The following is a 25427-nucleotide window of genomic DNA, read 5'->3' as shown; positions in this document are numbered from 1 at the left end:
TGGTAATAGTAAAGTAAAAGCAATGGAAACACATTAATTCACATGTTTAGTTACCACCTTCAAGCTTAATGTGTGCGACCAGAAGCAATAAAGTCCTCCACACTTAGACTCACAGACCCCTGAGGATGTCGTTAGGCGTGGGCCACAAATAGCTCTGACATGTGTTGCACTGAGCGAGCCCGGCTCCGCTTGGTTCTGTCAATCACAGCACAGAACAAGATGGCCGGCTGCAGGAGCTGGATCCTCTGCTTCACAGGCAGGTTTACTCCTAAATGCTTCAACTTTAAGCAAATGCACGCGTCCTGTCAGCCTCCAGTGTGTGTCTGTGTCGTGTTGGGTTGTGATGTGAGGGGAAGCGGCTGTTAAACTACAGCAGCAGCTGTCGTGTGTACGTTCACGCCTGAGCATAGTTTGGTTCTACCTGTGTTTCACAGCAGTTTGTGCTGTCAGTGTGTTTGGGGCCACTGCAGAGATCAAGGTCACCATTCCTGTCGGGAGGTTCTTCACGTACGAGCTGATGAGAGAGACTTTCCAAAATGATTTTGAGCCTTTGTCACGAATCTATGGTAGGAGCCCGGGTCCTTGAACCCTGTTCTGTGTGTTGTACCTGTAAACACAGCTCTTACATTTCTGCTCCCTGCTCGGTGAAGCTGGACATTTGTACGACGACCCCATGATATTTAAGTGCAACCGGCAGAACTTCCCCGACCTCCCGGAGTGGCTGCGCTTCACCCAGCGGCACCCGTACGATAACGGCTTCCTGTACGGAACGCCGACAGCTCCAGGGAAAACCATCGTTGAGGTACGACGTCACCGGAACACAACACGTCCACAGACTGCGTCTGAAGTCCAGTTATTGCTGCTTATGTGATGCTGACTGTTGGACACACGTGCTTTTTACAGATTTATGCCGTCAACAAACGCAGCTATGAAACAACCAGACACATACTAGTGATCAAAATGGTTGCAGGTAAGATGAAACAAGTGCATGAGCTCAACAATGTGAATAACGAAGCAGTGAACTGTCCCTGAAAGCAGCGCGTGCTGTCGCTCTCAGAGAAGATGCTGCCTTTTCAAGCCGAGTTCTTCATCCAGCTGAGGGAGATTGAGAAGGTGCTGCCCTCTTCTGTCCAGGATGAGATAAAGGCTGATTTACAGAGGCTGTGGGAGACGGACACGCTGGAGGTGGTCAATATCACCAACGCCCTGGACCGCGGCGGCCGCGTCCCTCTCCCTCTGGCAGGACACTACGAAGGGTAAACGGCTTCCTTCACGCTTCCACGTCTGATAAACTGCAGTAGTGCTTATTGACATGTGATGGTGCCAGTGTGTACGTGAAGGTGGGCTCGGAGCGCTACTTCTCAGAATGCCTCCTGAAGGTGCTGACAGCTGAACACACGAGGCAGTGCCAGGCGGGGGCCAGAATCAAGGTCCCCGGGGGGTGTAACTTCTGCAGGATTCCTGGCAACTGCATCACCTGGTGCAGAACGGAGCTGGTGAGAGCTCCAGAGTTTGGTTCCGCTCAGTGAAGTTATCCATGTGTGGCTGTGAAAACCCACGGGGCCCCTTTCTTCCCTCTAGTTCGATCTGACGAAGCAGGAGCCGGCCCCCCCTGCTCCCACCATGGGGTCAGGGGTCCTGGAGGGTGGAGGCGACTTCACCCCCCTCGAGTCCCCCCCCAGCAGAGACTACTTCCCAGACTACATTGTGACAGTGCTGGTGCCCCTGATAATTATCATCATCCTGTGTCTCCTGTTGGCCTACATCATGTTTGGGAGACGGGAGGGAGTGTATGTATCGAGTCTGATTGTGCCCAATATGAATACATGTATTCAAAGTCAAGTGTTTTCCATAAAGGTTCTCTATTTTTTCTAGTGAGAAAAGAGATGCAAAGACAAACCAGTAAGTAACATGAGTAGGTGCATGGGAGTATTCTTCCTTATATTAGCGGTGAAGCCAACCAGCATCTTCGAGGAATCAGAGTGTTTGTAAAACGATAAAGCACAGTGTTCTGTTCGACCCAGAATCCAGCTGCACCACCACCACACCATCCACGGCAACACGGACGAGCTGAGGAGGATGGCCGGGGACCGGAGCGCCACCCCGCCTTTGTCCACGCTGCCCATGTTCAACAGCCGGACCGGCGAGAGGGCTCCGCCTCTGCAGTCGGACAGCCCCACCGTGCCCCTGATCCGGGCCCAGCAGTAAGACCCCCACCCAGCTTCTGATTAGAACCCAGCTACCAGCACTAGTGCTGCAGGCCAGTGCAGCTTCAGGGTACCTGTGTGTACCTGCAGTGCTGGAGTGTTTAATTGTTCATTTCACTACTGGTCAGAGGCATTAACTGCACTTTTTACCTAACAAGTGTATTTTGAACTCTTAGTCAGTGGTTACTTCGCTGATGCAGATCTGTTTTTTCCCCCAGTGATCCCTACACTGACACGCTGCCCAGATAACCTGCTGGAGGATTCCTGCTGCAGCGCTGCCTTCATTCTGGTTCATGTTTAGGTGTTTGTTCATGTATTATTTATGATTCAGAAAACACAGATTCATCACATTGTCTGATTTTTCAGGAGGTAAAAACAACGATGGGTGAAGTGCTAGTGATATATTTGCTGTTTGGATTCAGTAATAGCCGAGGCTGATTCTTTAGGTGACATTAAAATAAATTAATAGTTTGCTGTTTAATAATAATTTGTGTTATTATATTGTTTCCTGTACCTAACTATATTTAAACACCAATAAAAAAATCAAAACACCTGTAATCTGTATTGCTGTGACATCATAAATCTCATTCTTTTGTCCAAAGCAGAAACTCATCTTTTTAATATTTAGATGAAAACATCATCCAGCCGTCGACCAATTCATTTGAATTTATTCTGACTCTTCACCGAAGCCTCTCAGACGTTCAAAGAGCAGTCAAGCAGTGGTTCACTGATCGTGCATGATTGTTGACCTTTTGTTGCACCTTTTCTCCAGAAGGGGGCGCTCATGTATCTCCATTTGATTTGGGAGCGTTGAGTTTGATGCACATCTTCTGTTCTGTGAACAACCTGAAACTTCATTCTCATGCAGGTTCATTGTTTTTAAGTCGCATGAACTATAATATCTACATGCCCTCTATGTAATCCACTAATTTGCCATATTAAGGTCTCAGTTCTCAATTCCAAGGGAGAGTCAATCATTTATAGCTATTGTGATTGTAGTGACTCAAACTGCCAGGTTGGAGTCTTTATTGGCCTTGTTTTCACTGCTTGTAGAGAATAGAAACATATTCAGTGCAGCTGTTGTGGAACAGTTAATTTCTGAACCTACATCAACTCTGCTTCATTACCAGAGTTGTGATGTGCATCGTATCCCAATTTAAAAAATCCCAAATGCATCTTTGCTGTGTGCAGGCTTTCCCAATCCCTAACACCTGATTTCAGTTTCACAACAGTTGCAAAACAGGACAGTGAAAACTCCGCCACTGAGTAGACCACTTCACATGCTTTATTTCAGCACCCAAAATAATTAAAAACATCTTGATTTATTATACATGTACAACATAAGTACAGAATCTCTGTTTTAAACCATGAAAGTGGGTCTGCTTCAAATTTTTTTTAAGAAACCCTTCGCGAAAAAGACATCAACAAACAACATAAACAACAGGGTGGGAGATGATGTGCTGTTTTGTTTTTAGTCAAGAGCAGTTTTCCACAGGGGCAAACAGACAGAAGGATCAACACAGGACACATGGGCAGGAAGGAGATATTGAACCAGTCACTTGCTTTTATCTACAAAGACATGATTGCATGCAATACATCTGCAGCGACAACGTCTGTCATCAAACCAACACTTAAGAAGAAAACAATTGCACTGCATAGACAACAAGGCAATGAGTCAGTCTGGTAGCACCACAGGTTCTACAGGCATTAGTGGCAAAAGGTTTGACAGTGAGCGTTTCACCGTCAGGCACCAATAACTGGACCTCATTCGAATGGTAATAGCACCGTTTGTTTTGGAATCCCTCCGTAACTCGTGTAAAACAAACCCTTTTCATTGAAGAAAAAAAACGGGACTTCTTGTTATGAGGCGACCTCAGAAAGCCGAGCTTCTCGCTTTGCTCTGATTACATTAGTCTGAGCAGCAGTCAGGTGTTTTTTTCTGTCAAGAATTTATAACAAGAAGACGCTTGACACTTTTTACAATTTATTTAACACCAGGAAAAATGGTACATATCATTTGTTGTTTTCAGTGTCCTTCCGCAGTGGTGGAAAATGGCAAACGTCACCTGTGTTTCATTGCGTCGCGTGGATCGATTTTTTTTTCTCAATCTCCAGGGGAAAATTTTACACAAGTTATATATTATTTTCTTGTTGCCAGTGGAAACAAATGATTCTTTTTAAAGTCTCCGTTTGGTTGGTTTCAGTTGTAGTAGCAGTCCCAAAAAAAGAACGTCTCATGGTTGTAAAAAGTACAAACACTGTCTTCAGTAGAGTGGTTTTAAGCATGTGGACCAATGGCAGCCGAATGAGTTTTTGAATGCATAGAAAAAGGATTTAGAGATGACTGCTAGAAAAAAAACAACAATGTCATGTCCATATTTCTTAACTTTTTACAAGAAGCAAACAGGGCCCACTTCAACGCCAAATTCCTGATCAGGTGCACCAACATCCATAGGAGCAATGTCAATGATGGGCAGGCGGCTTGTTTTTGATGTCTTGTAGTCGATGACTGTCTTGCCCCATGAGCCAGTGTGTGTCTGTGGAGAGGGAGAACGCAGGAAAGGTCAGTGAGAGGTTTTAACACAAATGTTGAACAGATATAATCCCTATTCTCAACAATCCCAGTTGGACGATGAACAGAATCAGGACCCACCGTGCAGCCATCCTCGTTGACGCTGTATGTGAAGCGGCTGTTGCCCTCGGCTCTGATCTCGATGTCGTTGGATCCCTGGAGGAGCAGGGCCTTCTTCAGGTTGCCAGTGGCGGAGTCCATGTAGGCGATGCTGTTCTTGCAGTGGTACGTGACGTTCTGAGAGGCCTGGTTGGACATCAGGCGCATGAAGGTCATCTGGATGTTGACGTCCTCAGCATCAGCTCCATCGCTGCCATACTGGAACTACATGGTGTAAGAAGAGAAGAATGCATGAGTTTTACCGGCTCTGGTTTAACAGCACTGTAACATGTGCTCTAATCAGTGAGGATGTTTCCCGGCTTCTCACCTGGAATCCACCGGTCATGGACTCGCTGAACCAGATGTGCTTCTTCTCTCTGATGTTCTTGCTGAGGTACCAGTTCTTCATGGGGATGCTGGACTGGCTGGGGTAGATGCAGGTCTCACCAGTCTCCATGTTGCAGTGGACCTTGATGGCATCCAGAGGAGAGCCCTGGTTGGGATCGACCCAGTAGGTGCCTGCGACATAGGAACATGACATTCAGTTTAGGTTTATAAGATTCTACGTGTCGTCCTTTATCTAAAGGCTTTGCAGATCTGCACTTACCGCTCTTCCACTCAGGCTGGCACATTCTCAGGTCACGGCACATGCGAGCAGGGTTCTTCTGGGTGCCATCGGGGCTACGGATCTTCTCAACCCTCTGGGTCAGAGTCTTGAGGGTGGTGTCAACCTCCATGTCGCGGTCGCGCATCATGTTGGGGTCATCAGCACGGTAGCCTCCGCGCAGGGGATCGGGGGCCTTCTCCTGAGCAGGCTGGATGTTGAACTCAAATGCTGCGCCAGGAGCTCCAGGGAGTCCAGCGGGTCCAGGAGGTCCTGGAGGACCCTGTTGTGAGGAACGAGTAGTTTACAGACTGCAGCTATAGTTTAAGTATCAGAAAATGTCAATACATAAATAAACTACATATTTTATTACAACTTACAGCAGGTCCCATCTCTCCATTGCGACCACGAGGTCCAGGAGGTCCAATGGGTCCGGGCAGGCCGTTCACACCATCCTTACCAGGGGAACCATTAGATCCAGCAGGTCCCTGTAGACCAAAGCTACTAAGTCAGCTTACTTAATAACAGGTGCTGCAAATTTATAACAGATTCACCATTTAACCAACATTTTATGTCCTGAAGATGATTAAGACCATTTTACCACTTTCAGGATTATTTTGCAAGAAGCTTATGGAAAGAATAACTACACGTAAATGGCAAATTGTAAAAAACCCCACTTACTCTAGGTCCGGCAGGTCCAGAGGCACCAGCAGGTCCTCTCTCTCCAGCAGGTCCCTAGAAGCAGAAAAAGATGTTACAATCAAATAAGTAATCTCAATAACTCAACATAACCATTGTTCATGTCTATATCATCCTGGAACAGTTACTTACAGCAGTTCCAGGCAGACCCTGCATGCCACTGAATCCTCTGTGTCCCTTGTGGCCTCTCTCTCCAGCCTCACCAGTCTCACCTCTGTCTCCCTTGGCACCAGCAGGGCCCTGAATACAAGCAACAGGACAACAACTTGCCATCTTAGTGTCATCCAGTCACTTGACTATTAATGTTAATAATGCATGTTATGAGGTAATGAACATACAGCAGGTCCACGGACACCAGCAGGGCCTGCAGGACCAGCAGGACCAGCGGGACCCTAAACCAAACAAAAAATCAAAATTTGAGTTAGTCATTACTTAATGTAATTTCGACAGGATCAAAATAAGCATGAAGCAGGCTTACAGTCTCTCCACGGTCACCATTCTTGCCAGACGGTCCAACAAATCCAGGGGCACCGGGTGCACCAGGAGGTCCAGGGGGTCCAGACTGGCCAGGCTCACCACGGTCTCCCTGCAGAGGCAAATTACCAGTGAGATTGGGCTAGACAGGCAAACTGTAGTGTTTCTACTTAGAAGCTATGTTCAAATAAAGTTTAAATATTTAAGCATAACACATCAGTGGACGATCTACCTTAGGGCCAGGAGGTCCATCGCGACCAGGGGCACCATCGTGACCAGCAGATCCCTGAGAAGGAGCAGAAAGGACAGTAAAAGCCCATGTATCAGTGGTAACAAATCTGTGAGAACTGAGAACCCAAGGTGCATTTGAGACCATGCTAGACAAAGGCTCTCTGATTTAGAATCGACGGACCAAAGACTAAAGCAGCATACCTCACGACCAGCCTCTCCAGTAGCACCAGACAGTCCAGGGGGACCAGCAGGTCCAGGGGGTCCACGCTCACCAACAAGTCCAGAAGGTCCCTGCTTTCCAGGCTCACCCTGAAAACAAACAAGAGAAGTCATTTGTCTGTGTGTTTAGGGGTAGAATCTAAAGGTTACTACTGATGTAGTCTGATTACTCACAGCCGGTCCAGGCAGACCAGAGAAACCACGCTCTCCACGCTGTCCAGGGAGACCTACAATACCACGCTGTCCAGAAACACCTGGGGGTCCAAGGATACCAGCGGGACCCTGCACAGAAGAAAACAAAGGTCACTCAGCTTGTACATGATGACCAATATCATTCTGGTCTCTTTTAGAACCCAGAAAAGGATTTGCTTTGATGAATGATAACAGGTACTCACTGGGGATCCATCAGCACCAGGAGATCCCTTCTCTCCACTGGGTCCTGGAGGTCCAGCAGCACCAGCCTCACCAGGGCGACCAGCAGGGCCAGTCTCACCACGGTTTCCTCTTGCTCCATCTTTGCCAGCAGGTCCAGCAGGTCCAGGAGGTCCAGCAACTCCCTGGAAACAAAGCACAACAAATGGAAATACTATTGAATCATGCCAAGCTAAAAGCCCGACTAAAAACAAGATGAGTTATTATTAGTCATTGCAGACGTTTAATCGTATGTGATGCTACTTACAGCAGGGCCAGGGGGTCCAACTCTTCCAACAGATCCAGGGTAACCAACAGCACCCTACAAAGATACAAACAAATTAGGTACAACTTCACTGATTATACTATCTTTACGGGTCACCTTATGCTACAAAGTCTTCCATGTTGACAGGATGCTTACAGGGGCACCAGCACCACCACGAGCACCTTTGGGTCCAGGAGCACCAGCAGGTCCCTGTTAACAGATACATTTATAAATGAAAGAGTAGCCAACGGTCACTGGTTTAACAAAATGGGGTAAATATGATCAAGTATTTTACTTCATATTGCTAATTTGCTAACATAGACTTACCTGAGGACCAGAAGATCCAACAGGTCCAGGAGGTCCAGCGGGACCAGCATCTCCCTTAGGTCCAGTGTCACCAGTCTCTCCCTTGTTGCCAGGCTGACCATCAGCACCCTAAGGTTAAAGAGCAACAGAAGGAACAATTCACGGCATGATCATTGGCACCAGATTGAAACTTATTTGAGTGTTCTCTGGAAGTTTAGCCTAGAGTAAAATGTAAATGTGTTGAACATTTAGGGTCTTACAGGAGGCCCAGCAAATCCAGCAGGTCCAGCAGGGCCAGTCTCTCCACGCTCACCCTGATGGAATTTAATAGAGTATTTTAGTTCTAGTTAGTAATTGTGCCTAAATGTACAAAATACACATAGTACGCTACTGTATGCTGATGATTATAGAGAAGAACTTACAGGGGAACCACGAGGACCAGTGGGTCCAGCAACTCCAACAGGGCCCCCCTCACCCTAAAACCAGAGAAGAAACTTTATTTAATTCTAAGGCAAGCATTAACGTTAGCAAGCATAACACTGAATATCTCTCCTGGCACAAATTTTGTTTATGATAACCAAAGATGGAAAAAATTCATTTTTGGATATCAATAAAGTCGGGTCTCACCTTCTCACCCTGAGGACCAGGAGGTCCAGGTAGTCCAATAGGTCCAGTCAGACCACGGACACCATCTTTGCCAGCGGCGCCATCAGCTCCCTTGCCACCGCCGTCTCCCTGTGGAGAGAAACAGGTTAATAGAGCCATTGTGATGGTATCCTGCTGCTACATATTTAGTAAAAGTCCAGTACTGCAATGAATGACCATGTCCTGAACTGAACTAAGTAAGTAAAATACCTTCATCCTGATTTATTAATTCAGTGTATGATTGATTTCATGGAAACTATAATATATAAAATATATTTCCTCAATTATCTTATGCTTACTCAATAAATGCTAGTTATAATGTTGTGTTGCTGTGATGCTTACTCTCTCTCCCTTGGTTCCGGGGAGACCAGAAGGTCCACGCTCACCAGGCATTCCCTGCATACCAGTCAAACCCTGAGCACCAGGTCCACCAGGAGCACCAGGCTCTCCCTGTACACACACAAAGCCAATAAATGAATTATTTATCTTTTGAAATCAAGTGCAAGTGAACAATTAATGGCTCCTCAGCATCTTCCTCTGAAACGTACCTTAACACCATCGTTACCAGCTGGTCCAGGGGCACCACGAGGTCCCATTGGGCCACCGGCACCTGGAGCACCACGCTCACCAGGGAAACCTCTGTCACCCTGAAAGATCACAGGGACACATCAGACACGTCCTTATGACAAAGTGACAAGATGAATAGTGTTTGCAATGAATAATGACAAAATACTCACTCTTGGTCCAGAAGGGCCATTGGGTCCAGCCTCACCAGGAACACCCTAAACAATAGGCACAAACATTACATTACTTCTGATATGACTTGTTGTGTGTTTTAACGAGAATAAAGAACGCACATTAAGGCCTTGGTTAAAAAAAGGTTAACCTTTCACAGCTCCAAGTGACTCTTACCTGCTCACCAGGCTTGCCAGTCTCTCCAGTAGCACCTTGAGGTCCGGGAAGACCCTGAACATGAAGGCAAGGTAGAAATCTTTAGCGGTATCAAATGGAAATGTAACACTGTTGAGAGGTAAATCAACATAACAAGAAACAGCACTCAGGGCTCTGTGTGCTAAAAGGCTTACCTGGAATCCAGGAGGACCAGCAGGTCCCTGCTCACCCTTCTCTCCAGCAGGTCCCTGAACAAAAAACAAAAAATTAAAATATGAGACATGATTGTACAATACAAGAGTTTAGTTACAACTGAGCAGAGATACATACAGCAACACCAGAGGGTCCAGGAGCTCCAACGTCACCATCTTTGCCAGGAGCACCCTGTGAACAGCAATAAAACATTTTCATATTACAAAGGTCTACCAGTAAAGTGTGATTTTGCTTAGTGCTAATAATACTCAAGTACTTACAACAGGGCCAGCGGCACCAGCAGGACCTCTCTCGCCAGGCTTACCAGACTCACCCTGTTGCAGAAAAGACTTTCAGCGTAACTGACTACAAAAGATCATCTGAACCTAAGCTAAACTCCACTACAAACTGTTAGTTAGGAAGGTTAGTTAACTCACATTAGGTCCCTTGGGCCCAGGGAATCCCATAACTCCAGGCTGTCCTCTGGATCCTGCTGGGCCAGGAGGTCCAGCACGGCCATCTTGTCCAGGAGCACCCTAAGGAACATAGGAAAACATATATGTTGCCCAGTTGCATGTTGTTCTTCTAAGCAAACAACATCATGATCAATATGAGAAACAATTTCAGTTCTTCAGTACTTACAGCAGGTCCAGATTTGCCATCAGGGCCAGGGCTTCCAGGACTACCAGTCACACCCTGTGGAGAACATGCCACACATCAGAAACAGTGAGAACAATAATGTACAACAACAATTACTACAGTCCTAGGATTAAAGAGTGACAGAAAATGCACATTTGTAGAGATACACAGCAGAACTGACCTTGGATCCAGGTGCACCTGGACCACCAGGGGTTCCAGACTCACCAGTGGCTCCCTGAGGACCCATTGGGCCTGGGGCACCACGCTCACCAGGGGCTCCCTGTGAGGAAAATATTCAGAAATACCCACAGGACAGTGGATGAAGTTGACAACGCTCATTATTTCAGTCAAATGAAAGGTCATGTTAAATCACAAACAGTATATTTACTGGGTCGATGGTAACTCACCTTGCCACCAGCACCACCATCAGAACCAGGCAAACCACGAGGACCAGGAGCACCCTAGGAAAACAAACAAAAACAACCGTGTCACTAACTGTGATGTAAGCTCCACTCTTCTGTGCTTGGCCGTGCTAGGCTAAGCTAAGAGGCACATTATCAAACGTTTGTCATTATAACCAAGTTAAGGTCATTGTAAGTGTCAGTATGATGTGGTAGTAACATACACGCTCTCCAGGGGGTCCACGGGGTCCAGCACCACCAGGCTCTCCACGAGGACCTCTCTTTCCTTCCTCACCAGAGGGGCCAGGAAGTCCCTGAACTCCAGCGGGACCCTGAAAAAGTAAAAAGCATCAATAATGTTATTTGTACAGTATGCATAAGAAGTAGGAAGTTAAGGGAACCTGGTGAGGTTCGGGGTATTTTGAAACTTACAGGCTCTCCCTTGGCACCAGGCTCTCCCTTAGGACCAGAGGGGCCATGGTCACCCTATTAGCAGAGACACATAACTTATTTAATTTTACTGATTGTGGCTTTAACAATGAAAAGAAAAGTGACATGACAAGTCCCCATTAATAGAATTAATGATCCACTTACATTGTTACCCTTGGGTCCAGGAGCACCAACAGCTCCCTGAGCTCCAGCAGGACCACGAGCACCAGGGAAACCAGGAGCACCAGCATTACCAACAGTACCCTACAGAAAGGATAGCTGAGGTTTATAACCAAATCAAGTTCACAATTCCAGTGGAGTAAAACCAGGCACGGTAAATGATACTTACAGTACTACCCTTAGCACCAGGAGAGCCATCAGATCCAGGGGCGCCCTGTTGAGAGAACATACATGAAATGTGTCAGCATTGAATGGCAAGATGAAGAGACAGGTATATGTGCTCATAGTGGTACCAGTAGATACCAGTATCCACTCACAGCAGCTCCAGCAGGACCGGCGGGTCCGGGGTTGCCAGGCTCACCACGGGCTCCCTGAGGTCCCTCGGCTCCACGGCCTCCCTGAGCACCAGTCTCTCCCTGTAAAGGCAAACACAAAATTCTCAAACATAAAATGTCAATAAAGATGGTGAAAACGTCTTGTTTATAATACTTGACGTTCCTAAAATCATGAAGGTGTGTGGGACAGGTTTTCTCACTGCATAACTAGCTACACCTACTAAATATCTACTGATGCCATCTGGTGGCTACAGTGTTCATCTGACTTCTTACCTTGTACTTTGTCACATGCAACAGTGACTAAAGCATGAGGAGTGTAGTTCAACTCATTTAATTAGCAAGATACATTTTTCAAGGTGATAGCCACCAAGTAGTGCAGTTTTAGGTGACTTACCTTTGCACCAGCACCACCGGGGAATCCAGGAGGACCAGCAGGTCCGGTAGGTCCCTGAAAAATAAACATGCATGTGTAAATCTAGGTTAAGACAACCATTAATTAAATGCTGTAAACAGAGTTGCTGTAAACAGAGTTGCTTTAAACAGAGCGAAAAAGGGAACTTACTGGGGGTCCAGCAGGACCAGTGTTGCCGTCATTACCACGAGCGCCCTGCAGAGCAGGAGCATCACATCAGGATCAGATCAAAGAGACATGTTTTATACACAGAAGAGTTTTAAGTTAAATAGTAAAAAGTAAAGGTAGGGCTTACAGAGGGTCCGGGAGGTCCAGGGCGGCCTCTCTCACCAGGAAGGCCACGAGCACCCTGATAAAAAGGTGAAAGAACAACATTAGTTTGATAGCTCTATGAATTTATTTAATTACAACAAATTAAGTGTAAAGTCAGTAAACATACCATGGCACCAGGGACACCGTTCTCACCAGAGGCACCAGGCTCTCCCTGTAGATAAATGCAAACAGAAACAGAGACTGGAATTGTTGTGGCATACTGGTGCAGAATGGAATACTGGTGGGATGTTTCTGTTGGTGTGTATCAGTATATCTGATTTCTTACCTTAGGTCCAGCAGGTCCAGTGTCTCCCTTAGCTCCATCCAGACCGTTGAATCCCTGTGGACAAAGTCAATGGGCATGATGAGCGCACTTATCACTCGCAATACAACTATAAATAATGTTGACGGTAGACTCACTCTGTGTCCCTTGATGCCGGGGAGTCCAGGAGTTCCAGGGAATCCGCGAGCTCCCTGGAGAAAAAAAAAGAATCAGCAACATGCAAAGAAATTACACATCAATATGAAGTTCAGCCTTGGTCAACCATCTCCTGAGCTGCAACACTCACCTGAGGGCCGGCAGCTCCACGCTCACCAGGGCGACCAGCTTTGCCGGGCTCACCCTGTTACCGACACAAAGGTGGTTCATGGGAAAGGAAACATGAGTAAGCCTCTTGTACAGTCGACAGTGAGTTTACAGCTTCAATTTATGTAAGTCCATAACTTACATCATCTCCGTTCTTTCCTGGGGGACCAGCAGGACCACGGGAACCCATGGGACCCTGCATAACCAAAATAATGTTAAAATAACATCTGCTAACTCTGATTGTATTGTCTTGAATAAAGACCAAGTAGTTGGGGCGAAAGGAGCATGAGAGGCAGAAAGTAGAAATGCAGTGATCTAGGTTATAATCTAGGATAAATGACAGAACCCGAGCAAAGAAAAACATTTTGTATACTCACAGCTGCTCCAGGCTCACCGGGCTCTCCAGGAGGTCCAGTGAATCCCTGAGGACCCTGAGGGACAACAAAAGAAAAAGATCACATTTCTGATACATATAAGATAAAGACTCATTATTACATGCAAATGAAAAGAGAAGACTTACAGAGGGACCAGAGGGGCCAGGAGTACCGCGGGGACCCATAGGACCCTGTTGAAGAAGGATAAAAAGGACATTTTAATTTTTCAAAAATCTAAAACTCTAAAGCAGAAACTTACTGCTTATTATATGTGTTAAGATTTGTACCATTGGGCCAGGAACAGGTGGGCCGCTGGATTTGGATGGGTCAGAATAGCTCATCTGAGGAGAGTAGTTCTGTAAAGGGACAAAAAAAAGAATAAGTCACCAAACTCACAGAGATGGGCCTAAACTGTATCTTCTCACTGTCACCTCCTCCTACTACTGCTATGTCTCAGATCTCAGGTTCTACGTAATTTGTAGACATAATCTTGAGACCAGGAAAGATGTCTGCATTCCCGGTACTCAAAGAATCACTGAGCTGTCTGGTTTTTAGCTGTCAAAAAGTAACTGAATAATGCAAAGTTGCAGAATCAATCAACATTTAGGACTCGATTGCTTAAAAACAGATTCCAACATATGTTGATGTTGGTGATACGTACTCCGCCAAGGCCAGGGGGGCCAGGGGGGCCAGGGGGCCCAGGAAGGCCATTCTGTCCAGGGAGTCCATCGTTGCCAGGAACACCAGGAGGACCCTGAAGGAAAAGTCAAGCAGACATGGCCGTTGGCGTTGCTGACTCGATATTTCACCTAAATTAATAGAGCGTATATAATTCATAGCACAATCGGTTTGGATCACATCACATCATCGCATGTGTTTTTTAATTCATTATGCATTTCCTTTTTAAAACAGAAGGTAGGTAAGGTTCTATGTTGGTGTTTCTCTTCTTCCTGTTCTGAAACATAATTTGATTTTACATGTGTGACCTATAAACTTTTAGTGACCCATAGACCTTGTGACCTAATTATCAAAGGTCATCAGTGACTGAAGCACCATTAATCACAAATTTAGATCAAAGGGCAAATGCACAAATACACATATACATAGCAAATTTATGGGGGAAATATAATGTGTATTTTTAATTGAGCTAGAGTTATTGAGTAGATACATGATTTGTGAGCTGTTACTCACACCAAAAAATAATTATTATTATTTATTTAAAAAATAACTTAAACAAGCCAGAAACACCAAGAAGTCATTGAAAATGCTACTAACATGTCTCTGACATGAAATAATTGGAATAAATATGATTTTAAAAATCTAGGTGTGGTTTGCAGTGCAGGACAGAGGAGGTATCATAAACAGTGTGAATGAGTAGAACGTACCTGGTCTCCCTTGGGGCCATTTTCTCCCTTTGTTGGCTAAGGATGGACAGAAATGGAAGTTAGACGGCTTTCACACATCAACCTGAGAATAAACAGGCCTGATGAAAAACTACACCATGCAGTTTCATCGTCACTAAATCCTGGCCTCAGGCCTCAGTTACACATGATGTCCAGTATTAATAAAAGATAAAAGGGCCAAATACCTCCTGGTAATCTGGAGTCACGGCTCCTACGGAACCAACGGAGAAAAAGAGAAAGTCAACAATTCCGCATTTCTGACACATTTGTTCATGATGCAAACAGTTAAAGCTTTAAGTTCTAGGCTGTGGTTTAGTCATCGTCCGGTCAGTTTTTGATGAAAGGTGGTTTGCCTAGTTGTTGTATACATAAACGTACTGTTAAGCAAATCTTTTATGGAAAATGCTGAGAAATTAGTTTTATAAATGTTGTTTTGGGACGTGTGTGCAGCGTCACAGCCCAGGTGTGAACATATTCTTTGGTCGTCAGAGGGTGGGTGTAATCCACATTAACGGAATGCAAATTGAAACGGAAAAGGCCAAAAATAATCCAAAGTGAAATCCTTTAAGGCCTGGTGTCCATTTGTGGCCAGAGGAGCCGCGCAGGAGAAACCACGAGGAGCGAGGCGCCAGGTGGCGTCGCGAAGCTAATTAAGCTCATAATCTGAGCTGGGATCAGGGTGGAGTACCATCATCGGAGTCGGGGCAGATGGGGCAGCACTCTCCCTCCGGGATGATGGGGTCGGCGCAGTCGGACGAGTCCTCGCAGATCACGTCGTCGCACATGACGTTTCCACTGTCACACACGCAGATCTGGCAGGGCTCTGGTTTCCACACGTCCTTGTCATTGTACAACTGTCCGTCTAATGTGCAGCTGCCGAATGTCCCTGGGAGCAAAGAGACAAAGGTGAGCTTCGTACAGTAAGAAAGAGAGGTGGACGCAGTTACAACGTGCACGTAGGAGGAAGTGTTGTTTATCTGTGGCTACACCTGCGCAGGTGTGTCAGGTGTTCCCTTTGACCTCTGGCAGAGGACGTTGACCTTTCTGCTGCTTAATTGACTATTATCTATGCCACATTTGGGCTTCACCTGGACGCCATGAAAATCAGCTCTCTGTGAAGTGCAGTGTTAAGAAATCTGGTCTGTGGTCACTGAATTTTGAGGATTAGAACATGAGAGCATCCAGGAGGGCTGCGTTATATAACTCTATACATCTGTTTTAGTCGTGCATGTAAAGCAAACGCATCACAAATCACAACATTCCTACGCAGTTACAGGATTTTCCCCTCAGACTGAGTGGAAAATTCAGCTGCGCCTAATCACAATTCAAGCTGTTGGACGTGAGGTTGGGCCTCGGCGGAGGCGGTGGGAGGAGGGTGAGAGACGCTCCCAAGACTCGCCACGAGGCGGCGCTGTGGACCCACAGAGCGAGGCCTTCCGCACCCTGTTCTGTTTGGCAATTAACTCAAGTCTAGACTGTTTCACTGACGACGTCAGGATTAATTTTTTCCATTGCCCCAATTTAGTTTTGCACAAACTGAATTAAACGTGGAGAACGTCTTATGCAGCTGGAATAAAAGCGTGCAACTAAAACGGTCTCCTCTTATTATATCCTTAAACACGTTCCTGTGTTCTCACCTCTGATGCAGAAAAAGTACTTTCCAAACCCAAAACGTACTTCTTTCTATGGGTTCCTGGATCCCTGTCTGCTTTAACTTTATTTGAACCTCGCGCACATGAGACCGGGCAGCTGCGCCTCTCAGCTTTGCGCCGCACCTGGACGACGCACGCTGCGCAAGAACAGAATGTGCGCCTGTGCGGGAGCGGCAGCCAACAAAGAAAGTCCATCTCCTGAAGTCCTATTCGTTTCCGGAGATCCGTAAAAAGCGAAGCACTCCCGCCTGTGTCACACCTCTCCCCATCTCTGCCCTCTGGAGTCAGGGCTCAGCATCCTTGCGGGCTGTCCGCATCCCGACGCTTCCACAATCCCAAAACAACTCAAACCAACGTTTCAAAGGGATACTTACTATCATCCTCGCCTTGACCTCTGACCAAAAGCGCTGCTGCGCTGAGCAAAAGCGCTAACCGAATATCCACAAAGCTGAACATGTCTAAATATTAGACATGTAGATTCTTTGCGGCAGGGATCCTCTTTTTCCTCAGACACCACTCATACACGGTAGGGTCCGGTCTGTGTCTCACTCCAATCCAGACCCCAGCAGAAACTCCCTACTGCCTAAATAAATGCCTTGGCTCGGCTTTTATACGCCAAACATTCGGGGAGGTCCTGCGGCGCAGAGCAGAACTTGTGCATGTTCGAGACGCGGAGTCCCCTCCTTCGTCGGGAACGAGGGGCCGTCTTAAAACATGTCAGGCAAGTTCACGTTTCAGCTCAAACGTGGAGGATGAGGAGGCTCGCGAGTGCCGCCGCGGCTCCCCGTCGCGCCGGCTCCTTTCGCCGCGCTCCCGCGCGCCGTGGACGTATGAGTTCCGACCACCGACCCGAGGCGCAGTCGCTGTGAATGTAGTCGTTTGGACCGGATGATTATTTTAGGATCAGATCCGTTACAGACGCGTAGAGTCCAGGACTATTGATCTGGGACTTCGTGGGTTTAATGGTTAATATGATGTCTGATTTGTTCATAGGAACCATTACGCGCGCCGTTTACGCACAGGAAAACGTAGATTTTAACGCTCCAACGTCATGAGCTCGTGATCTGTTCTTCAGTTTCAGGCATCTACAGTTTGCAAACGAATAAGCACCTCAGAGACTCCCACTACATCATGCTACGTGTAGTAACATAGAATTAAGAAATAGTGCAAGGATTCAGCTTCGTTCACCTCCACTGTCATGTTTAGTCTAATTAAATGTCTCATTAATAATGCATCGGTGTATTATTGTGTTAGACGTTAAAGGTCTGTGCGTGTGTAACAGCCAGGGATCCTCTCCAAAAGAGGCGTTTCCATCTGGTGATGTTAGAGACAGGGAGGGAGGAAGAAGAAATGTGGCAGATGCACAAAACCGTCTGGTTGCACTGTGGACACGTTGCAGCTTCTGCAACTGCAGCGTGGCCCAGTTTGACCTCTCATTTACTCTTCATTTGCCTTTGACCCAAAGTGTGCGTCCAGCCGTCAGTAGCTGGAGTCAGAATGAGGCTGTTTAACATCCACTGCAGTGGAATATATTCAGGTTCAAGCAGCAGCGACTCGAGGCACGTAAAAGTACTTTAACTTGTGTCAGATGCACAGTGAGGAAGTTGCATCTTTGATTGGCAGATGAAAATGGACTCAGACTTAGAGGCTGTGACTTGCACAGACTTTTCCATGAGTGAAATGAAGCCGAAGCTCACAGGCCTGTGTTTAAATAGAACCGGTAATTTGCTGGTGTTTGCCTTGGACTCCATTTGCTGCAATGTATAATATATTTTCTTTGTGGCAAGTGTGTGAGGGTTCAGACTGGTGGTTTGGGTGGAAGCTCTCAGAGCCGATGGCCTTTTAGCTGCATTCAGATGTCCTTTGAGTCGCAGCGTGAGGCTGCATGTTTCCCCTCTGCTGGAGAAGATATTCAGCATATTTCTGCAGAGAGACTCCAGGTTCTCCAGCCAAGTGAATTTGAAACAGGCCAGCGAAGGTAATCACGAGAAATCCACCCTTGTCATGTCTTTAAGAACCAAAGCACTTCAGACCTGAGGGAGGAAACTCCGCCGTTGTCATTGGCAGCTTATGGATGTGCATCAGCCCGGGATGTAAGGAGTTGTGGGAAAAGGTGTCTCCACGGTTTTATCTGCTTTTCCCCTGTCAGTGAAGTTAACCTGTTTTACAAATGCATCCTCACAGGCCTCCAGTGGAAGAACAGCACTGGACAGAGGCTGAAATAAGCATTTTGACAAACTCATGTTCACAAGCATCCATTTCTAATAAGAAGAATGCAAATAAGAAAACTCTTAATAGTCCCACAGTGGGGAAATTAAGTTGAGTTTAGGCTCAGTACAAAAAATGTATGAGTGACTATAAAGTCATAGGAAGGGTTATTGTATATTGTTTAAACATAATATAACTATTGCACAGTGTACATTTTCTACATAACCACTGATGCAGTGAGTGAGTTATCAGTTGTGGAAGGTAGTTAACAGTGTTCATTGTACAGTCTGATGCAGCAGGTAGGAAAGATCTACGACATCTCTCCTTCACACAGTGAGGGTGGATCAGTCTGCTACTGAAGCTGCTCCAGAGCAGACAGTGAGTGCTCCTCCTCCGGTGGCTCAGAGTCCTGGTCCAGGATGGATGTGAGTTCTCTCACCACCTCCTGCAGCGTGTCCAGAGTGCAGCCCAGGACAGAGCTGGACCTCTTGATGATCCTGTCCAGTCTCTTCCTGTCCCTCACTGTGATGCTGCTGCTCCATCAGACCTCACGTACAGGACGGCTGATGCCACCACAGAATCATAGAAGGTCTTCAGGAGTGGCCCCTCACTCCAAAAGACCGCAGTCTCCTCAGCAGGTAGAGTCTGTCTGACCCTTCCTGTACAGTGCATCCGTGTTATGAGTCCAGTCCAGTTTATTGTTCAGATGCACTCCCAGGTACTTGTAAGAGTCCACTCTCTCAATGTCCCTTCCCTGGATGTGCATCGGTGGAATGACAGCAGGCTGCTGTCTGCGGAAATCCACCACCATCTCCTTCGTTTTCCCTGCATTGATCAGGAGGTGGTTCCGCTGGCACCAGTCCACAAAGACCTAAGTGAGTCGTCTGTACTCTGCATCGTCATCATCAGTGATCAGTCTGACGATCGAAGACTCATCAGAGAACGTCTGCAGAACACAGCTGTCCGTGTGGCGATTAATATACTAATACTAACAATAGTGTTCATGTATGTGCACACACTCATACAAACATATACATATATCATATACATACACATATGCATTGTTATACATATCTCATACTACATTATAATAGCCATGACGTTCCACATCATAGCAACCATATTCACACATTATTGATATTGGTGGTGATAAGCCCAAGCCGCCCACACAGAGCCCCCCACAGAGCTGCAGCAGCCACAGAAACAGCACCCGAGGTCAGAGTGGGCCACCGTGGGTCAACGCTGTCCACCCCATGAGAACCAGGGGCAAACACTCCCCCCACTGGGAGGGTCGGCCTGAAAGAGTGGAGCCCGAGGACCCACGGTCCGTAGGGAGCCTGACAGGAGATGCCCCGGCGCCCAGAGTGGGGCCCACCCCCAGTCCACCACTCCCAGTCCACCACTCCCAGTCCACCACTCCCAGTCCACCACCCCCAGTCCACCACTCCCAGTCCACCACTCCCAGTCCACCACTCCCAGTCCACCAGCCCCAGTCCACCACCCCCAGTCCACCACTCCCAGTCCACCACCCCCAGTCCACCACCCCCAGTCCACCACTCCCAGTCCACCACTCCCAGTCCACCACCCCCAGTCCACCACCCCCAGTCCACCACTCCCAGTCCACCACTCCCAGTCCACCACTCCCAATCCACCAGTCCTACACGAGCAGAGCGAGGCCTGACTGACCATATCCCCCCGTACCCCCCCCCCCCCCCCCCCCCCCCCCCCCCCCCCCGCGGTGGGGGTCAACAGAAAAGAGACCACCCAGCAGAAAACAGGACCCCCAACAAACCAACAGCACCACACGCATACGTACTCACACATACACAGACACATAGTCACACATCAACACACTACCACAAACTCTCTCACAAAGAACTAGTCAGTCATATGTCAATTAAAGCTCTTTGTGTTTCTACCTGTGTGCTTCTGAGCTGTTGCTTCTCCAATCAAACGCTCTCATTAGTCTTTTCTCAGTTATATTATTAATGTTTTATTAGTTTAAAATACACTTTATTTGCTGTATATATAATAAATAACTACTCTTCTTTTGACTCACTGACTGTAAACTATGCAATAAAACCACTATTATGTGCCATCAAACATTCTGATGTTTGTTCATTGTTTTCAATTACGGTCTTTGTGCAGACGTTTCACGTGTTGTTTAGGTAGAAGCCCATCGCAGACCTTCTTCAGACAAATGACAGGGTCTGAGGAGGAAAATTGTACAGTATGTAGAATAATATTGGTCACAGTACAGGGAACCTTTACATACTAAATAGTGATCATGTGCAAGCGTCATGCTTCACCTTCACAGCGTTCCAAAACGATAAGCACTCATTAAGGGAATAACCATGACAGAAATGAATTACTGACTCCTGGTGCAGAAGCCGTTTTCTGGCCCTGCAGTTATTACTGCGGTTGCTCAGTTGTTCATGAATCCAGTTGCTCATTCATAGTCAGTAAAGCCACAGTTTACGGGGGTGACTGCTGTGACTCCACCATGGAGTCGCCTCCGGCCCAGTCGCTGCACATTCATTTACAGGAGCAGCATCAGTAAAGAGCGACTCCCCTGCGGCATTATGGGTAATGTACAATTACAGGGAGCGCCTGAGCCCGATCTGACTGTTGCTTGAAGCAGAGCCCTGTGTGAGCGGTGATCATCTCATAAGGCTGCTGTGTGCTGCCTGAGCACTCTCACCACTACACTAGTCATTTACGGAGAGGACTGTCATTTTTAGTGCTCTTGAAGGTGGAAGTCTGGATTATAAAAGCATTAGAATATAAAATATTCACAGGGTGTGCAGTATTCCACAACATTTAGGAACGTTTTCTTTCAGTTCAGCTGTGTAACAAATCCAGCCCACTGAGTCCCACCCACGACCGGTCACCTTCAGTTTGGGGCGTGAGAGAAAATGATGGCAACGCTACAAACTCAAGCCCAACTTCATGGTTAAATACTTGTCAAGGCAGATGGTTCGCTTCCTCTTCCTGCTGCTGGCTTTGTCACTTCAGCGAAGGGCCCCTCTTCCTTGTTTCTTGTTCTGCTTTTCTTCTCTCCACCCCCCAGCCCCCCATGCAGACTCCAGTTCTCCATCCTCCCGCTCTCTCTCCTCTCGTCCGTCCACTCCCCTCCAGTGCAGACATCCAGTCAGACACAGAGCTCGGGTGGAAAATATGACTGGATCCTTCCCTGACTTCAGATAATATGCAAGGCTGCTGGCACAACTAAAAGCAGGGGGTAGGGGGGAGGATAGTGAGAAGTTCAACACCTCTGCTAATGTCCAACCATGAGACCGCTGAGACTAAGACTGACTACATTTATGTCCATTATTGACAAAACAAAAAAAGAGTGTCTGTGGAAATGGATAGATTTTTTTCTTATTAATCTCCAATTGCTTGTAAAATGTGTTGTATTTTAAGGTTCTGGTTTGTTGTCTCATCGAAGGAGACATGCATCTATTTCTTCACCCACTCCTATCCCAGTTTTCCCAGTTGACCTCTTCAGGGTGGTTACAGGTCAGTGCTTTGTAACATCTGGGAAAGTTACTACTTTTGCCCGTTTATCCCTAGTTTGTTTAGCACATTAGTGAGGCTTATTCTACTAACGCTGAAGCATCAGGCAGTTTATGAACAATCCCAGGCTTTTCTACTCAGCTCTTTGATTTCCCATTTACGCCACCGGTTTTAAGCTGTTGCTTGTGAGTGGTGTCTAAAAGCCATGATTCCAGGCTAAAGACGGCAAGTTTGCGAGGAAAGGTTTGAGGGCAAATGAGCTCAGAGAAGCCGTCTGGAAATGTTGTTGCTGAAGCCGCCCCCTCTCATAAATACGACAGCGCAGAGATGTTCACACGTGAGGAAACGCTGGGGAAAGTAGGAGGCGCAGATCCTCAGAGGTAGAAAAGCAGAGGTAGAAGTTTAGTATCCACACAGAAGGTCTAAAACAGCAGGAATATGGACAACAGGTAACCTCAAACTGAAGCAGCCTGGAAATGGGAGCAGGGAAGCCTGTAACTATGCAGGGAAAACATTCCCATCTGTCGGATGAGTCATACTCTCCCCTGAGCTAAAAAACAGAATGAACGGCGTCCTAGTTTTTGTTCTGCTGGGACAATGATATTATGATATATCATTTCAATACACTATATAATGTTATAAATAACATTTATAAGGTCTATTATGGCCCCTGACTCCTTTGGAATTCAGATTCTTACCTAAATACTTAAATTCTATTTTTGTGTGTTTTCACAGAAAGTAATACATTATAGGTAAATAGTAAACAACAATATATATACAATATAATTTTAAAATGGTAAATATGGTCAATTATACACAAATATTCAGATTAGCTGAAGGACATAAAGGACTTGTTTCCTGTAAGTAGAAGCTTTATTATTTTATTCTAAATACAGTAACATTTTACGATGTTAATTATATTAACAATAGTATTAGTTAATACCAATACTCGTAATTAGTTACTATTATTTACTAGCTATGCTTATTAGTTAATACATTAATCAAATGTTAGGCTGCAGTAATTCGTGTAATCAGTTAGTTAGTATAGTTCTTGTACATCTTAACTATTTTCTGGCATCATAGCTAGAGGGGGTGGTTCTGTCACTACTGCTTAATTCGTCCAATGACACTTTACTTATTGACACATACTCATTTTGCTACAGTAACATTGTCCTTGTTTTAGCACGCATGTTTTATCAACATTAGAGGCCACAACAGTGTGTGTGTGTGTGTACATATACATATATAAATATATATGCATATACATATATATATTTAGAGGTCTTTCACAATAACATTGGATGGAAGATCAACGTTTAAAAAGGATAAACGTTTTCCAGTACTTTAGTTTTTCCTCTGCTCGAGGAGGACACACAGTCCAGCACCAGTATTCATCTGTGCACCATATGTGGGAGACATGAACTATATGGAGAATTTTATGCATAACTACATAGTACTTGAAAGTTGAGAAGTCTCCTCATCAGGTTCTACTACACATTGGCTACTTTATTCATATATATAATATTTATTAAATCCTTTGTTTCTACGTATGTCTCTCATCCGCTTACAAGGTTTGAATCACCGATAGCGATCTCTCAATTCATTGAGAGAGACTCATTTGTGCCCATGCTTTGTCAGGACATCACTGCTTGATGTATCAATCAGCACATGGTAGTAAAGGACAGAAGGTGCCTGGTGCCTTCAAGACCAAGCAGGGAATCTAAGGAATAATGGGGTGATGATCAGTAGGAATTGGTAAATTACTTTGCTGTGTTTTTTGGAGACGTCTGTCTGTTCTGGGTAGAGCTAAGCAGTGTTGCTACTGAGCATGTGCAGTGGATCCCTCAGTAATCCATTAGATCTAGCTTGAAGTCCAGCCCGAGGTTTGCTGAGTGCTTCAGAACAGTTGAGAAGGAAAAGTGACCTCAATACAAAAGAATGTGTGGTCTGTTTTCCCTCCCCTAACATCCAGCACGGGCAAAAATGACTCCTCTCAACCCGCTGTTTAGCAGAGGGAGTGTATACGAGGCGAGCCATTTAAATGGCCACAGCCGCCTTCTTCTCTCTCCTAACTCTCCCTGCTCCCTTATTTTCACCTCCTCTTTTCACAGGGAGGATGTGAGTAAAGTTGCCACGTTAAAGGCCTCCTCTTTATCCCTTTGCGATTGTTGTCACTGCTGCTGGCAGACGTCTTCAGCATAAACACACACTAGTCACTGTGTTGTAGTTGACACCAGCACAGAGAATATTTCCCTGTTTTCTTCTTCATTTTGCTCAGATATCACTTTTAAGTCAATGTTCTTGGACATAATGAGTGTCCATGGTGTTTCTGTTCTCCGTCTTGTCTTTGTTGTGTTAAGTTTGCTCCATAGAGGTTTAAGCAAAAACCCTTTAAGAATTTTGCATACTAAAGAGGACTCCTTGTGCCGGAGGAGGAATTCAGATTTATGCCTACGTTTTCTGTGACCCTGAAGCTACTAGCAGCTTTCAGATGTTGTAGAGAGGAAGGATGGATGAGTATGTCACTGTGTCATAGCTATAGTAATGATATAAACTTATGGAATTGTACACATTCACATTTACAGTGAGGAGCAGTGCTACGTTGCAGGGAAAGTCTGTAGTGATTGAAGACAATACAGTCATACAGTTCTATATATTGCTGTTTAATATATAGAACTGATGACTTCTCAGCCTTGTTGGGGCCAAGCCGACATACGTATATGATAACGCTGTGTTGCCGCTCCCTCCAACACACAAAGATGAACCAACATATCTCGTCCAACGTTTTATTTCATTTCACAGAAAATATATAAAATCTTGCACTTGACTATTTAGACGACACAAAAAACACCTTCAGTGCCAGTAAGGGACCAGGCCGTGCTTGGAAACCACAGGCATGCTTCAATGCTTCACTCTACGCTCCTCTGCATGCAGTTCTAAAAGCAGGTGAATTTGCTGCTCCATGTTAAGATTCTCTTATTTCTATCATGTCTCGCAGCAACAGGAGCTTTGCCTCCTGTGTATTTAAGCAGATCTTGTCAAATAAATCTCAGTTACTGAAGAAATATTATATAATGTGTTCTTTCATTTCCATTAAAATAGAGACAAAAATGTATTAAGTCATAAAATTAGATACCGTTGTTTAACACAACTCTGATATTTAGC

At 45.9% G+C, this 25427-nt stretch overlaps 2 protein-coding genes across 2 annotated transcripts; one reads left to right on the top strand and one right to left on the bottom strand.

Annotated features, from left to right (window-relative positions):
• sgca (sarcoglycan, alpha) lies at window positions 1–2765 on the top strand. Its single transcript, XM_029133536.3, has 10 exons — window positions 1–256; window positions 438–566; window positions 651–802; window positions 904–970; window positions 1058–1256; window positions 1328–1496; window positions 1582–1790; window positions 1876–1902; window positions 2025–2204; window positions 2426–2765. Exons 1-10 carry the CDS (start codon window positions 160–162, stop codon window positions 2454–2456), a joined length of 1260 nt encoding a protein of 419 aa, XP_028989369.1. The 5' UTR covers window positions 1–159; the 3' UTR covers window positions 2457–2765.
• A 1413-nt stretch (window positions 2766–4178) lies between these two features.
• Window positions 4179–17129, bottom strand: col1a1b (collagen, type I, alpha 1b). The gene is made up of 51 exons (XM_029134603.3): window positions 16913–17129; window positions 15575–15772; window positions 15072–15097; window positions 14869–14904; window positions 14145–14237; window positions 13771–13839; window positions 13630–13674; window positions 13487–13540; window positions 13252–13305; window positions 13093–13146; window positions 12944–12997; window positions 12810–12863; window positions 12651–12695; window positions 12507–12560; window positions 12362–12406; window positions 12194–12247; window positions 11782–11880; window positions 11634–11678; window positions 11450–11548; window positions 11288–11341; window positions 11080–11187; window positions 10862–10915; window positions 10636–10734; window positions 10458–10511; window positions 10253–10351; window positions 10097–10150; window positions 9954–10007; window positions 9818–9871; window positions 9645–9698; window positions 9470–9514; window positions 9281–9379; window positions 9075–9182; window positions 8715–8822; window positions 8510–8563; window positions 8348–8401; window positions 8109–8216; window positions 7938–7991; window positions 7785–7838; window positions 7501–7662; window positions 7280–7387; window positions 7088–7195; window positions 6888–6941; window positions 6660–6767; window positions 6520–6573; window positions 6314–6421; window positions 6164–6217; window positions 5863–5970; window positions 5486–5765; window positions 5207–5397; window positions 4861–5103; window positions 4179–4744 (listed from the first exon to the last, which is right to left on the bottom strand). Exons 1-51 carry the CDS (start codon window positions 16992–16994, stop codon window positions 4598–4600), a joined length of 4353 nt encoding a protein of 1450 aa, XP_028990436.1. The 5' UTR covers window positions 16995–17129; the 3' UTR covers window positions 4179–4597.
• Between the last annotated feature and the right edge of the window lie 8298 nt (window positions 17130–25427).

Source organism: Betta splendens, chromosome 19 (assembly GCF_900634795.4).
Source record: "Betta splendens chromosome 19, fBetSpl5.4, whole genome shotgun sequence".
Lineage (NCBI taxonomy): Eukaryota > Metazoa > Chordata > Actinopteri > Anabantiformes > Osphronemidae > Betta > Betta splendens.
The sequence above is the reverse complement of the archived record's forward strand: the minus strand, read 5'-3'. Positions and strand labels throughout refer to the sequence as shown.

Coding starts and splice junctions, on each gene's coding strand:
- col1a1b (XM_029134603.3), bottom strand. CDS start 16,994: ATGTTCAGCTTTGTGGATATTCGGTTAGCGCTTTTGCTCAGCGCAGCA. Junction 14,238..14,868: donor ATGGCCCCAAGGGAGACCAG/GTACGTTCTACT, acceptor CTTTTCCTTCAG/GGTCCTCCTGGTGTTCCTGG. Junction 11,549..11,633: donor CTGGTGCTAAGGGTAGTACT/GTAAGTATCATT, acceptor TCCTTTCTGTAG/GGTACTGTTGGTAATGCTGG.
- sgca (XM_029133536.3), top strand. CDS start 160: ATGTGTTGCACTGAGCGAGCCCGGCTCCGCTTGGTTCTGTCAATCACA. Junction 1,791..1,875: donor TTTGGGAGACGGGAGGGAGT/GTATGTATCGAG, acceptor TATTTTTTCTAG/TGAGAAAAGAGATGCAAAGA. Junction 1,903..2,024: donor AGAGATGCAAAGACAAACCA/GTAAGTAACATG, acceptor TGTTCGACCCAG/AATCCAGCTGCACCACCACC.